Source organism: Phocoena sinus, chromosome 19, assembly GCF_008692025.1.
Source record: "Phocoena sinus isolate mPhoSin1 chromosome 19, mPhoSin1.pri, whole genome shotgun sequence".
Lineage (NCBI taxonomy): Eukaryota > Metazoa > Chordata > Mammalia > Artiodactyla > Phocoenidae > Phocoena > Phocoena sinus.
The window spans coordinates 40,282,075-40,294,694 of NC_045781.1; the positions used below are offsets into that span (position 1 = coordinate 40,282,075).

Genomic DNA, 12,620 nt, shown 5'->3' on the forward strand with positions numbered 1-12,620 from the left:
AGGAGGCCAGGTCAAGGGTACTGTGTCCACCTCTGAGACTGGGACACAGATTGAGGACAACAGGAATCAGCAGGTTTTGGAGGGTGAATGTTTCCCTGAGTTTCCAGAGAACGGACCCAGACCAAGGGAGTCACTGAAAACACACACAACACACACACACACACACACATACACACACATGTACTTACATGCATATACAGGGTTATGGCACAGGGAGAGACATGTCATTTGTGTATGGACAAGCTATGGAGCCCACGGACACGAGTGTACACAAATACAGGCATACACAGGCACACAAGGTCATGTACCCAAAGTCAGGCAGGACCTCCCCAGGCAAGTCCTGCCTCCCTGGGCCAGGGCTAGCTTGTAATCTGTACTTACAGGAGGAGGAATAGGTGAAAGCACAGAAGTGGCTCTGGGAAGGCCATGGGTCCTTCACCTTCCCCTTAAGTGGGTCTGACTCCCAGCCCATCCCTGAGACTCCCCCGGCTCACCAGGGGGCCATGCCTGTATGGCAGAGAAGGCTTTGGAGGAAGCATTGCCTTGAAGCCCTGGCACAGAGGCTGAGCATCTAAGATAGAGAATGGGCAAGAGGATTGGGAGGGGTCCATGACCTCCAAGGACCTAGTGCAGGCATGGATGAAGCACTTGGCAAGGGTCCATAAGAAGCAGGGACCCCTCTGCCATGGGCTGACCTACTGACCTCAGCACAGGACCTGGCAGCAAGGTACTGACACCAACTCCTAGTGCCTGCAGAGTCTGGCATGGATGCCAAGCACAGGGTGCCAGACACTGGGGTGGGCAAGGTGGGGGGCCACTAGGCCCCGCATCAACACAGAACTTCATACACACAGGCAGGGAAATGCACCCACATTCACTTATTTTATACCCTGGGGAATCCTAAGAGCAGGGCAGGGATCACCCTGTCCTAGAGGCTGCCCTCACTGACTCCCCAGGTGTCCCCATTGGCCTGGCTCTTGGAGTCCCTGGGGTTGGAGGGTGGGCTGGAGTTAATGGGAGGCCTAGATGCTTCCTCAGAACCGCGCCTCCACACACCCGCGCCCACACATATACACTTGTGTGCCAGGAGGAGGTGAGGTTGCTGCATCCCCAGGGCTGGAAAGTGGAAGGAAGGGGGAAGGCGGGGCAGAGACTCTCGCGAACCCGGTCGGTCACCCTCCTCCCCCCAGCCCCCTGCCCCAAATCGGTCGGTGGCTTCGGGCAGCTTAGGTGTGAGAGCACGTCAGGGCGTGTGTGCTAGGCACCTGCAGCGGCGCAGGGCGTCCGAGTACGTTACGTGTGCCGGCGTTGGCCGCGGCTGCCTGGTGAAGGCGAGCTGGTTGCCCGCGGTGTTCCGGCAAGCCCGGCGACCGCGGCGGTGCTGTCAGTGTGGGGAACTTGGCTGAAGGTTGCGCGTGTCCTCAGGCGTCCCGAGCAAGTGTGAGCTGTGGATGTGCTCACCTGGGAGCCGCGGCTCAGCCGCCCAGGGCGCACGTGTCGGGGCGCAGGAGTGAGCGGATGCGGGGCACTAGGGCTAGACCGACCGGACCTCTCCCGGGCGCGGCGGGTGGCGAGGCGGCTGCTCCTCGAGCAGCAACTTTGGGACTCGGTTCCGGCTTCTTCGAAAGCGGATCTGGCCTCGGAGGCGTGGTAGAGGGCGGGAGGTAGAGGTGGGGGCACCTGCCGGGCAGTGGGTGAGAGGAGAGAAGTAAAGGAAAGCCCCGCCCCTTCCCCGCCTCCGCTCCGCCCTCGCCCCCGCCCCCGGGGCTCTTTATAAACTCGGCCCGAGGGCTAACAGAGAAAGCGAGTATCTCTCCCGCCCCTGGCTGGTGTTCTGCACCACCCCGCGCCCCGGCCCCGAGTCCCAATCCCTGCTCTCCAGCCCGGCCCCTGCCCCGCCCCGGCCCAGCCCGGCCCGGCCGCCATGGAGAGCTGGCCCTGGCCGTCGGGCGGCGCCTGGCTGCTTGTGGCGGCCCGTGCGCTGCTCCAGCTGCTGCGCGCGGACCTGCGTCTGGGCCGCCCGCTGCTGGCGGCGCTGGCGCTGCTGGCCGCGCTCGACTGGCTGTGCCAGCGCCTGCTGCCCCCGCTGGCCGCACTTGCCGTGTTGGCCGCCACCGGCTGGATCGTGTTGTCCCGCCTGGCGCGCCCGCAGCGCCTGCCCGTGGCGACTCGCGCGGTGCTCATCACCGGTGAGTGCGCGGGGCGCGGAGCGCGGGGATTCCGGGTTCGAGGACGGGACCGGACACTCAGAGGGCTCCCCGTGGGCATGCCAAGGCAAGGCGGGACCCCTAGCCCAGGAGTGGGGGAATCCCTCTCCCCTGGGTGCAGGGAACCAGCCAAGTAGGAAGAGCAGGGCACCTCCCCAAGTCCGGGTTAACTGCCTGTGGCTTCAGGGAGTGTTGGAGGGAGAATGAGGCAGGGAGCGGGCAGGTGCACAGGGGAAACTTGTAGCTAAGAAAGAAGGAGCCTTCTGGAGTTTGGGGTTTATGCTATGTCCCTGTCCAAGAGAGCAGTCTTCGGACAGAGGACACTGCTCTGAGGGACTTCAGAGGATGGTCACCCTTTGAACTCTGCCTAACATCCCCACGTGGGAGGTACCATCTCCTCTTCCCTGGGATTAGAGGAATAGGCTTAGATGAAGAGTTAGGACCCCCAATTGTCCGGGCTCCTTGGAGTCCAGAAAAGCTTGAGGTCATCATGAGGGACAGCTGGGCATTCGGCTGCCTCTCAGATCCCACCACCCAAACCTAAATTGCTGAAGTAGCTGTCCAGAGTCTGCACCCAGCACGCCACCACCATTCCTCCTGGTCCTCTGTGCCCAGGAAGGAGGTGAGGTCTTGGAGAGCTGGGCTCAGGTGCCTCTGGTCACCTGGCTGAGCTCTCTTTGTGTGGAGCAAGGAATAAATCTGTCATCAGAAGGAGGGAAGGAGGAGCTGAGGCCCAGCCTGAAGTGGGGAGGGGGAGAAAGGCCAGTGGGCACTGGCTCCATTGTATGGGGGAGGGGCAGCCCAGTCTCTCCCCTAACCCCCATGGCTTTGGACAGGTACTCAGGGCTCTGCCCTTGCATTGGGCCTGGGCTGGGGGCAGCCACTGGCTGACTGGCTTCTCGGAGACCTCAGTCTAGCAGGGGGCCCTGCATGATCAGATGGAGCTGGAAGAACTTCCCAGAGGAGGCCATCCTTGAGCTGGGCCTCAGAGGCTGGGTGGAGATAGGTGGAGTGTGGAAGGTGTTTTGGATTAGACAAAGGGTGTGGGATAGAAGCTTGAGGCAGGAATGAGCATGGCCTGGGCAGGGGACAGTCAGTAACCAGTCTGGCTGCTGAGATGTGGTGAGATATAAGGTTGTTTCCTTGGAAGGGGCCTTGAATGCCTGGCAAGAAGCCAGAATGTACTGAGGCGGGTGAAGGTGGCATGAGGGTTTGGGCTTCAGTTAAGATGGTGGAGACAGAGCAGGGCTCAGGCTGGATGGGAGAGACCCTAGTTCAGGGTGGAGTGTGAAGTTTCAAGGGACCCCAGTTTTAGTGGTTTAAGGAAGGAGAGATGAAAGACCTCCTGGTATTGAAGCAGGGAGCTTCTTTCCCCAGGGATGAGGCAGCTCCCCTCCTGCCTTCTAATTAATGAGTTATCTCAACAGGACCCAGGCCATCTGCAGATACTAGTGACCCAGGCAGTCTTTCCTGGGATCTCACCCCAGGCCTTTGTGCTGCCGCTGTTACATCTCCTAGCCTCGAGCCTGAGAGTGAGGTGAGAGGAGGGATGCCTTTTGTGACTTGGGCTTCCCTCAGCTCTGGTTGCAAAGCACCGTGAGGGAGGAGGGGAAGAAGACTGCCCAGCCCACCCCACGTTAGCATCAAGAGTAGGCCTCCAAGCTTCCCAATGCCCCCAAACTCTGGGGTTTCCTCTCTCACCACGGACTGCCAGACAAGTAGGTGACCAGGCCCTGCCTCACCTGCTAGGAACGCTGTGTCTTGAGGCTGCCAGAGCTGCCACCCACCCCTCCCTGAGAACCGCTGGCCAAGGCTACTTGGGGAGCTCAGCCCTGGGGTCAGGGTTTGGGTTGAGTGGCTGGGTGCCTTGTGTGCACAGCTGTGCACTGCTGGGGTCTCATGGGAGTGAGCCCATTGTTGTTCATGCCTCACTGCACGTAGGTTGGAGTTATGTACAGGTATCCCAATGTGTGTGCAGGTATCCCAATGTGTGTGCACGTGAGCAAGAGGGTGTGAAAGGCTTGGGTGACTGTGTTGGGACCGCAGAGCTGAGGTTCTGGAAGGCCTCAGTTTCCCTGTGAAGGGGCTGTCTGCTCTGGAAGGGAGCTTAGGCAAATGGGGACACACACACAAACACACACACACACACAAGGGTGCTCACTCCCCTCCCCCAGCCAGACTTGCCCAGGAAATACCCCTCAGCTGGGGCTGGCTGGTGGGTCCCCAACCACACAAATCCCAGCTTGCAGACCCCTGCCTAGCTTTGTTCTCTGCCTTAACAGAGGGGACAGGGCTGAAATGGGGGGATCTGGTTGTGCGGAACCACTTTGCAGCTTCTGCTCAGCAAGACCACCATGGGGGCAGGCTCCAGAGAGCCTCCTCCCTCACTGCTCCCAGCCCTGGTTGGCCAGCCGTGGAGCCGGATTGGAATGGGAACAATCAAGGAAGCAGGGGTTTATCAGACCCACTGGCTGGCTCTGCCTGGTGGTTCATCTCTCTACATACCAAAGACAGGAAATTAGGCCTGCAAGAGTGGTAGCTGACCTCAGGTCACACTTGGTGGGCATGGGAAGGGATTCTAAGCAGATCTGTTCTTATCTTCATCCATTGTGCCCCTGTCCTGGGGGCAAGTGGTCTGGGGCTCAGAGAATGCTCCAGTGTTGCCACTGATTGGAATTCCAAGGGTGGTGGTCAGGGGTGAAGTATGGATGGGCCTCCAACTTGCCTAGAGCCAGGAATAATAGTTGAGGGTGTTGAGGCTGGAAAGGAAGGTGGCTCTCAGGTTGTACAGGGTCTGGATGATGGGAATAGAGGACTTCGGCTTCCTGCTAAGGGCTGTGGGGAGCCTTGGAGAGGTTTTCAGCAGCAGAGGGATATTGTCATTTTTGGAAGGATCCTTCTGGCTGCTTAGGTAGAGAATGGATCCAAGGGGGCAAGATGGGACAGCACTACAAAAGGGGGCTGCTTCAGTGTCCAGGTAAGAAGAAGAAGCCTGGGCAAAGGCAGTGAGAAAGGAAGGGAGGCTGTGCAGTAATACTGCGCACGCGAGCTGAGGCCTGATATCGACCAGACAGAAGGACATCAGAGCTGGGACTGGGTCTCAGCTGGGACTGGCTGACCTGCAATAGAGTCCTGACCTTACTATATGCTGGCTGAGTGACTTTGGGAAGCAACTTAGCATTACTAGGACTCAGTTTCCTCATCTGTAAAGTGGGGATCATAAGCCACGTTTGATGGGGTAGCTATGAGTCGTCAGGGAGATGACAGTTGTGAAAGAGTTGGTACTCAGGTGCTCAGCCAGAGGGGCAAAGCCTGCCAGAGATGGGCTTAGGAAAAGAAGGGAGGGCTGCTGACTGCTGGTACGTTGGGTGTCAGAGGCCTGGATCCCATCCAGACCGTGGTGACCCTGGGGTTGTCTCAGGCCGGACTGGGCCACGGTGGGAGTTCACTGGCTGTCCTTCCCTGGCCAGGCTGTGACTCTGGTTTTGGCAAGGCGACGGCCAAGAAGCTGGATGCGCTGGGCTTCACAGTGCTGGCTACTGTGTTGGATTTGAATAGCCCTGGTGCCCTAGAGCTGCGTGCCTGCTGTTCTCCTCGTTTAAAGCTGCTACAGATGGACCTGACCAAGCCAGCGGACATTAGCCGCGTGCTGGAGTTCACCAAGGCCCACACCGCCAGCACTGGTCAGTAGGCTCAGCTCCGCCAGGAAAGGGCGCGGCTCGGCAGGTGTGAGGGGGCAGGGGTTGGAAGTCTGCTGCCGAGCTGACCCTCAGCTTCCCTCCTGGCTCCATGCCTTCAGGTCTGTGGGGCTTGGTCAACAACGCGGGTCAGAACATCCTCGTGGCAGATGCGGAGCTGTCTCCAGTGTCCACATTCCGCAGCTGCATGGAGGTGAACTTCTTCGGTACACTCGAGATGACCAAGGGCCTCTTGCCACTGCTGCGCCATTCCAGCGGGCGCATCGTGACCGTGAGCAGCCCAGCAGGTGAGGGTCCTCCCACACAAGAGCAGAAAAGGTGCCCCTGCAGGGCGGGGAGAGGTGCTGGAGCCCCTGGCCTAGGCTGAGCTGCCCACTCCCAATCCATCCCCAGGAGACATGCCATTTCCGTGCTTGGCTGCCTATGGGACCTCCAAAGCGGCTGTCGCGTTGCTCATGGACACGTTCAGTTGTGAACTTCTGCCCTGGGGTGTCAAGGTCAGCGTCATCCAGCCTGCCTGCTTCAAGACAGGTGAGGTTCAGGGATTTGGGGCTGGGGCCTGTGTGGTGTAGTGGGGGAGGGGGGAAGGTGAAGTGGATGTGGTCTTCTCTGGAGTGGGGTTGGGTCTGAGGAGTGGGCGTGGCTTTGGCTGGGGGCGGGTCTCAGGTTGTGAGTTAGAGACCTGGGTCTGGCTTTGGCTTCCGTAACAGACCCCCCTCTGACCTTGCCACTCCTTCCCCAGAGGCAGTGAAAGACATGGACCAGTGGGAAGAGCGCAAGCGGCAGCTGCTGGCCAACCTGCCCCGAGAGCTGCTGCAGGCCTACGGTGAGGACTACATCGAGCACTTGAACGGGCAGTTCCTGCATTGTCTGAGCCAAGCACTGCCAGACCTCAGCCCGGTTGTAGATGCCATCACCGATGCGCTGCTGGCGGCTCAACCACGCCGCCGCTATTACCCAGGCCATGGCCTGGGGCTCATGTACTTCATCCACTACTACCTGCCTGAGGGCCTGCGGCGCCGTTTCCTGCAGTCCTTCTTCATCAGTCCCTATGTGCCAAGAGCACTGCGGCCTGGCCAGCCTGGCCTTACCTCTGCCCGGGATGTAGCCCAGGACCCAAGCCCTAAACCGGGCCCTTCCCCCACTGCCCAATGAGCAGTACGTGCATAGAACTGCTCCGGCAGAGGAGATCCCTTATGCCCTTGGTCCTCCCCTGGGCATTCTGACCCCCCAGGTCTGCCCCAAAGCCTGGCCTAAAGGACCCCAACCCCACCCACTGCCAATGTCACAGGCCAGGCCTGGTGAGGCTGCTTCCCCGTGAACCTCCGGGCCTCTCCTGCTTCATGAGCCCAAACAGACCCTCCTGGGCACAAGGCTCCACTATGCACCTTGGAGAACCCAGCTGGATGGGGAGTTTAGTGCAAGACTCAGCTGTAGCCTTTGACAGTATCCTGCAGACAGCGCCTCTGCAAACTAAGGAATGACTGGGAAGGTTGGGGACCCCCTCAGGATTATTTCTTGGCACCAGTGCCTCAGTGCTGCGATTTGAAGGGTGAATCCCACTGTTTCTTGACTGGCTCAAGAATTAGGGCCCTGACCACCCACCCCAAGCCCCCCAAGCCACAGGGAGGCTGCATATTCTACTTGCCTGATCGCCACTTTTTGAATAAAGACAAATTTTTATTTCTCCTAGAATGGGGGAGATGCTATGTTCGCCTAGGTGACAGGCTGTGGCTGTGAAACAGACTGGGCACCGCCTGGGGGCCGAGGCTCTGGGAATAGACTCTGGTTAACACCCAACCCCCTTCAACAACCTTGGGCAGATCATTTATCCATAGGTTTCCTCATAGTGAAATGGGGGTAATGACCCCAGCCCAGGGAGTTCTGGGGCTCAATGAAGCAAAGAGGGAGGCCTGGGCGCCCTCTAGAGTCAGGAGCCAGCACCACAGGCCTGTCAGAGCCTCCAGCAGAGGAAGGGGCTAATCCTCCACTGACTTTCCCCACCCTGAGGAATCTGGCCACACAGGGACAGGGCCAGCCTAGGGCTGCCACCCGAGGAAGGAAGATAGAAGGCTTAGGTGGGGGTGGGCTCAGTGAGGGTGGGGCCCGAGGGGAGTTGGGGATCTGGGAGAGGGACTAGGGCCCAAAGGAGACAGAAGACAGCTGGGCTTAGAGAGGGCAGTTTTTATTGTCTCAGAGGGGCAGAGCTACTTCCCCTATTCGCCAAGGACACACACGCTCTATCCTGCCCCTGCGCCACGGCTCTGGGGGACCCGCTGAGGGAAGAGGAGGTTCACGCTGCCCCCAGGGGTTCTCAGGTTAGGGAGGAACACAAAAGTGACCACATGCTTCTCAGATACGTCAGTGGCTGTAAACATAGGGCTGAGGGGGCCTCCTTGCTCTGGAGGTGGGGGGCTTGGTCCATCCTTGGTGGGGGGAGCAGGTGCCCAGCCCCTTTTCAGGCCCAAGAGCAGTCTCAGAGAGGGTCGGGGAAGCTGGGCAGCCACTAGGACAGTGTGCTACCCCCCAGGGCACGTAGGTGAGCCGTGAGCTTTGTCACAGCACACACAGACACACAGGCGCACACACACACTTGTGGGGAGCCTTGGGCCAGGGTGCTAGAAGATGGGGATGTAGTTGTCGATCTTGGCTCGGTGGCGCTGGGCGATGCACTCCGCGATCCATACAATGTTGCGACACTCCTGCTCCTTGAGCTTCACAAAGGCATAGAAAACACCAAAGTGGAACTGGTTCAGGAAGGCCAACTTGTTCAGTTTCACCTGCAGACACAGGCAGGAGTGGTGTGCAGGTGGCCATGACCAGAGTCAGGCCTAAGCCACCAACCCCTCCCCAGGATGGGCAGGGCCAGCACTCACCTCATGCTCGAAGAATCGGTCCTCCAGGGTCTTGTCTCCAGGGTTGCTGCCCGCACCCTCGAAGAGCAGCTTGTACTCCTGGCCCAGGGGAGCAGGGGGAAGCATGAGCATGAGGGTGCTGTGGGGTATGGGGTGGGGACGTGGGTGCCAACATGCCCGCCCACCGTTCGACAGCCAGGGCACTCACCGGGTAGTAGTCGGCCACGTTCTTGACCTGCTCGTAGTCGTCAGCCCGAGCCAGCTGGGCCAGGCCCTCAGGGTAGAGCCGACCGCAGTGCGGAAAGAGCTTGGCACGGTCCTCCTTGGAAAGCTCTGTGCCGAAGGAGTTGATGGTGATGATGAAGGCGCGGCGGTCTGCTTCGAACTGTGGGGCCAGCGCACAGGCGAGGAGAGAGGGACGGGGAGGGAGGCGGCAGCCAGTCAGTGGGCAGGGCTTCCCCCAGGCCAGGGATGGGGGACCAGCAGGCGGGAGGGTGGGCAGGCACTCACCTCCAGGATGGGACACATGGCATCGGCTGTGGTCCCCCCCAGCAGGGTGCAGAACTTGTAGAAGGACTCCAGGTAGGCCTGTGCAGAGCATGGGGCTTCCTCAGCCCAGGCAGGGAGACTCGAGGGGGTCTGCCAGGCCTCCTCCTCACAGTTCCCTCCTTCCCTCCCCGACCCCTTTCATGGTGAATCCAAACATCATACCCGTGGCCAGCAGCCCCCGTGTCAGAGCCCCTGAAACATCCACAGATTTCCGACTGTTAATCAGCCGAGTAGCAGTAGCCTGCTGCCTCTCCCCACCCAGTAGTTACAGAACAATTTCTGGCCCACTGTCTGCTTCATGGTGCGGTGCCCCTCACACCCTCATCCCATGGAGTGCCAGGCTCAGAGAAGGGCTCCGTCTTCCCCCTGCTGTTCTGCCTGCCCTTCCCCCAAATCTCCCCTCCTCCCCTCTCTCCTCAGAAAACCACGTGTCGATGGGCCAGTGAAGGATGGTGACCCCTGAGAGTTCACGGGGATGGCCTGGACTGGGTGCCTTGGCCCCTCTCAGCACCCCACCTTAAAGAGCACCTCCTCTTCTTCCCATCCCCTAGGTAGTTCCCAGGCATCACGCAGCAGGAACCAAACTGTACTGTCAGCCCAGCTCCTCCTGAGGGATGGTTATTGCCAGCACAGATGTCAGCCCTGCAATGTGATGGCTGGACACACAGGCTGCCGGTGGGAACAAGCACTTCCTGCCCAGGCAAATTGGATCTGCTGGGCATGAGGAGAAGCCAGGTCAGCCCAGGCCTCAGGTCCCTCCCACGACTAATTCCTGAAACTAGCTAGGCCCAGGCAGGCTTCCTTCCCTGAAGCTCTCCATGTCAAGGAAAGGGGGACAGTGTCATGACCCCTGGGGAGCTCCCTCTACTCAGGTGCTCCGGGGTCCCACTTGGCGGCATGGCCACAAGAACTCCAGCTCTACAGGCTAGAGACTATTCTCCTGAGCTGGGGGTGAGGGCTGGGAGGCAGGGAAAGCTTTCTGTACCGAGGTCTGCCCTCTAAGGAGCAGAGAACATTCCACCCACCACCTGCTGATGTGGGCCACAGGTTCTACTGACCCAAGAGAGGAGGTGAGATGACACCCAGGAGTCCACGAGCCCAGGCTGAGCCTGGCCAGCAGCACTGGGCAAGCTGGGCTCAGGGGAAGGCCTGAGGTGACCACTGGGGTCACAGGAAACAAAAGTCTAGAACAGGTCAGGGGGAAAGAAGCCTGGAAAGGGAGAGTGGACCCCAGCATAGCAGAGGGCTCGCGTGGTAGCTGCCAATCCTACCATTGATTAGTGGTACTGTTTAGTCCCTCTGGGACTGTCCCCAGCCACCTCCTTCCCCGTGGCCAGCCAAGCTGGGTGTGTCCAAATCTCCAGGCCTGCCCCAGTGGGGCCTGCAGTTCCTATCTGTGGGGGAAGCCACCAGCCTTTGCCGAGCTGGACTGATCCTGGAGACGCTGACCTCAGGGTGGTGGAGACTGGTGGCATAGGCCCAGACTCTCTTCAGGAGGCTCAGGAGCTGAAGAAACTGGCAAGACCCCAGAGGCCCAGGTACCAAGGTCACCTTCCCACCCCGATCCTGTCCCCTGGAGTCTGCCAGCCCATGTCTGCTGCACCAGCTGCCTACAGTTCCCACCCCGCTACTGGGGGTCCGCCTAATCTCCCATCTGTGGCCACTGGGCTGGGACATCGCCTGACAGGCGGTCCTGGCACGGTGCCTGTTTCATTGGGTCGGTGTTTACAAGCTGGTGCCCCGGCAGCCCTCGCCAGTGACTCCAGCTAGAACCAGTCAGGCCCGGTGACGGTGTGGGTGAGGCTGGGGGGACAGCCGCACCCCTCACCCTGCCTCAGGGCAAGGAAGCCGGCAGTGGGCCAGCTGGGCAGGCACAGCCTCATGAGGGTGGGCGGGGGCTGCGGGCAGCGTGAGCACTGGCACACCTGAGCCGGCTCTCACTGCCTGCCCACCCCCCACCATGGCCCCCCTCACCCCACCCTCCCCATCTCCCTCTTTCTCTCCCTACTGGCAGGCAAACGAGAGCGCTCGCTTTGTAGACAAGCTGAGCCGTGCTGCCAGTGTCTAGCAAGTGGCTTCAGGCAACCCACCCTCCTTCTCTAAGCCCTCAGTTTCCTCATCTTACAAATGGGGATACTGATGCCCACCTAGCTCCTAGGGCAGTCCTGAGGACTAAAGAAGTCAATAATCTTCCTACCTCTAGTCTTGTCCCCTCTAGTCTGTCCTCACATTCTGATGATACTCCGCCCTGTTGGAAACCTTCGTTGGCTGACCCTGCCCACAGGATAAAATTCAAACTTCTGGCCTGGTGTTCAAGACCCTGGGTGACTTGATCCTGTGCCTGCCTTTTTTTCCAGACCTGTCTCCCACTGTCCATCTGAAACCTGCACTTCCACGGCAAACTGCTTGCCGCTTGGCCCGTGTTCCACACTTGCTTCTGCATGTGCTGTCCCCCTGCCTACACTACTACAACCTCCAGGTAGGCTCTTCACCTACCTTCAGACCCTCCCTGCACCCTGGCCCAGACCCCTGCAGGGAGATTGGAGGGCCTGCGCTCAGGCTGCCACTGTGTTGGCCACCTAGTTCCAACTAGGATAGGAGAAGAGCCTCACCATGAAGATCCAAGAGACAGACGTTCTCAGGGTTAGGTCAGCAGGGCTGCTGGCCAGTGCTATCTTCAGGCCCCCTTCAGGGCCTGCCCACTACTGACCCATCAGAGGTCCTGGCTTCAGAGGTCCTCACCGTGGCCAGGGCCCAGTCTGCCCCCAAAAGCCCTCACTGGTCCCTGGCCGGCCCCCTTCCTTGGCTCTCAGTCCTGCTCCTAACCTCTTTGGGCCAGGGCAGGACTGAGCCAGGAATCCCAAGCCCACTCTATTTCCAGGGGTCACAAGCTTGTCCCACAGCCTGGTGGGAAGCAGAAGGTGGGTGGGGTTGAAGATGATGGGCCACAGCACTGGTTCTAGACCTGGGAACCTGGGGACACAGGGACCTGGCTATGCCTGGCTGTGTTCCTCCCCACACCGTGCTCAGGTGCCTGTCCTTGCTGGTGACAGTCCAGGGGGGGTGAGCCTGAGAGCTATGGCCTGGATGGTGGCCAGTAACGCTCCTGGATGCAGGGGGAGTGGCCATTCAGGAGCCCACTCTGACAGGCCAAGCTGCGGAGCACCAGCCACTCCTGCTGATTTGATCTGGGCCCAGGGGATGGAGAACCTGTTCCATGAAGTCTTGCACCAGTCACGGGAGCCAGAGAGTGAGCAGATAAGCCCCTGGGAGAGGAACCTGGAGCAGCTGTGTCCTGTCCCAGCACCCCA

The 12,620-nt window shown here is 60.0% G+C and overlaps 2 protein-coding genes across 5 annotated transcripts in view; one reads left to right on the forward strand and one right to left on the reverse strand.

The window, feature by feature from the left end:
- Nucleotides 1–1,806: 1,806 nt before the first annotated feature.
- Nucleotides 1,807–7,600, forward strand: HSD11B2 (hydroxysteroid 11-beta dehydrogenase 2). The gene is made up of 5 exons (XM_032612129.1): nt 1,807–2,189; nt 5,678–5,890; nt 6,007–6,192; nt 6,299–6,436; nt 6,648–7,600. The coding sequence occupies exons 1-5, from the start codon at nt 1,925–1,927 to the stop codon at nt 7,058–7,060; spliced, it is 1,215 nt and encodes a 404-aa protein (XP_032468020.1). The 5' UTR covers nt 1,807–1,924; the 3' UTR covers nt 7,061–7,600.
- Nucleotides 7,601–8,069: 469 nt separating this feature from the next.
- ATP6V0D1 (ATPase H+ transporting V0 subunit d1) overlaps nt 8,070–12,620 on the reverse strand; it is a 38,153-nt gene continuing 33,602 nt past the window's right edge. For 2 of the 4 annotated variants that reach the window (XM_032612131.1, XM_032612130.1), the window contains 4 exons: nt 9,271–9,348; nt 8,969–9,145; nt 8,782–8,859; nt 8,070–8,685 (listed from right to left, as the gene is read on the reverse strand). In XM_032612131.1, the coding sequence (XP_032468022.1) occupies nt 8,524–8,685; nt 8,782–8,859; nt 8,969–9,145; nt 9,271–9,348 (495 nt within the window). In that variant the 3' untranslated portion in view covers nt 8,070–8,523. The remainder of the gene's footprint in view (nt 8,686–8,781; nt 8,860–8,968; nt 9,146–9,270; nt 9,349–12,620) is intronic. The other 2 variants (XM_032612133.1, XM_032612132.1) reach the window with 2 other exon arrangements.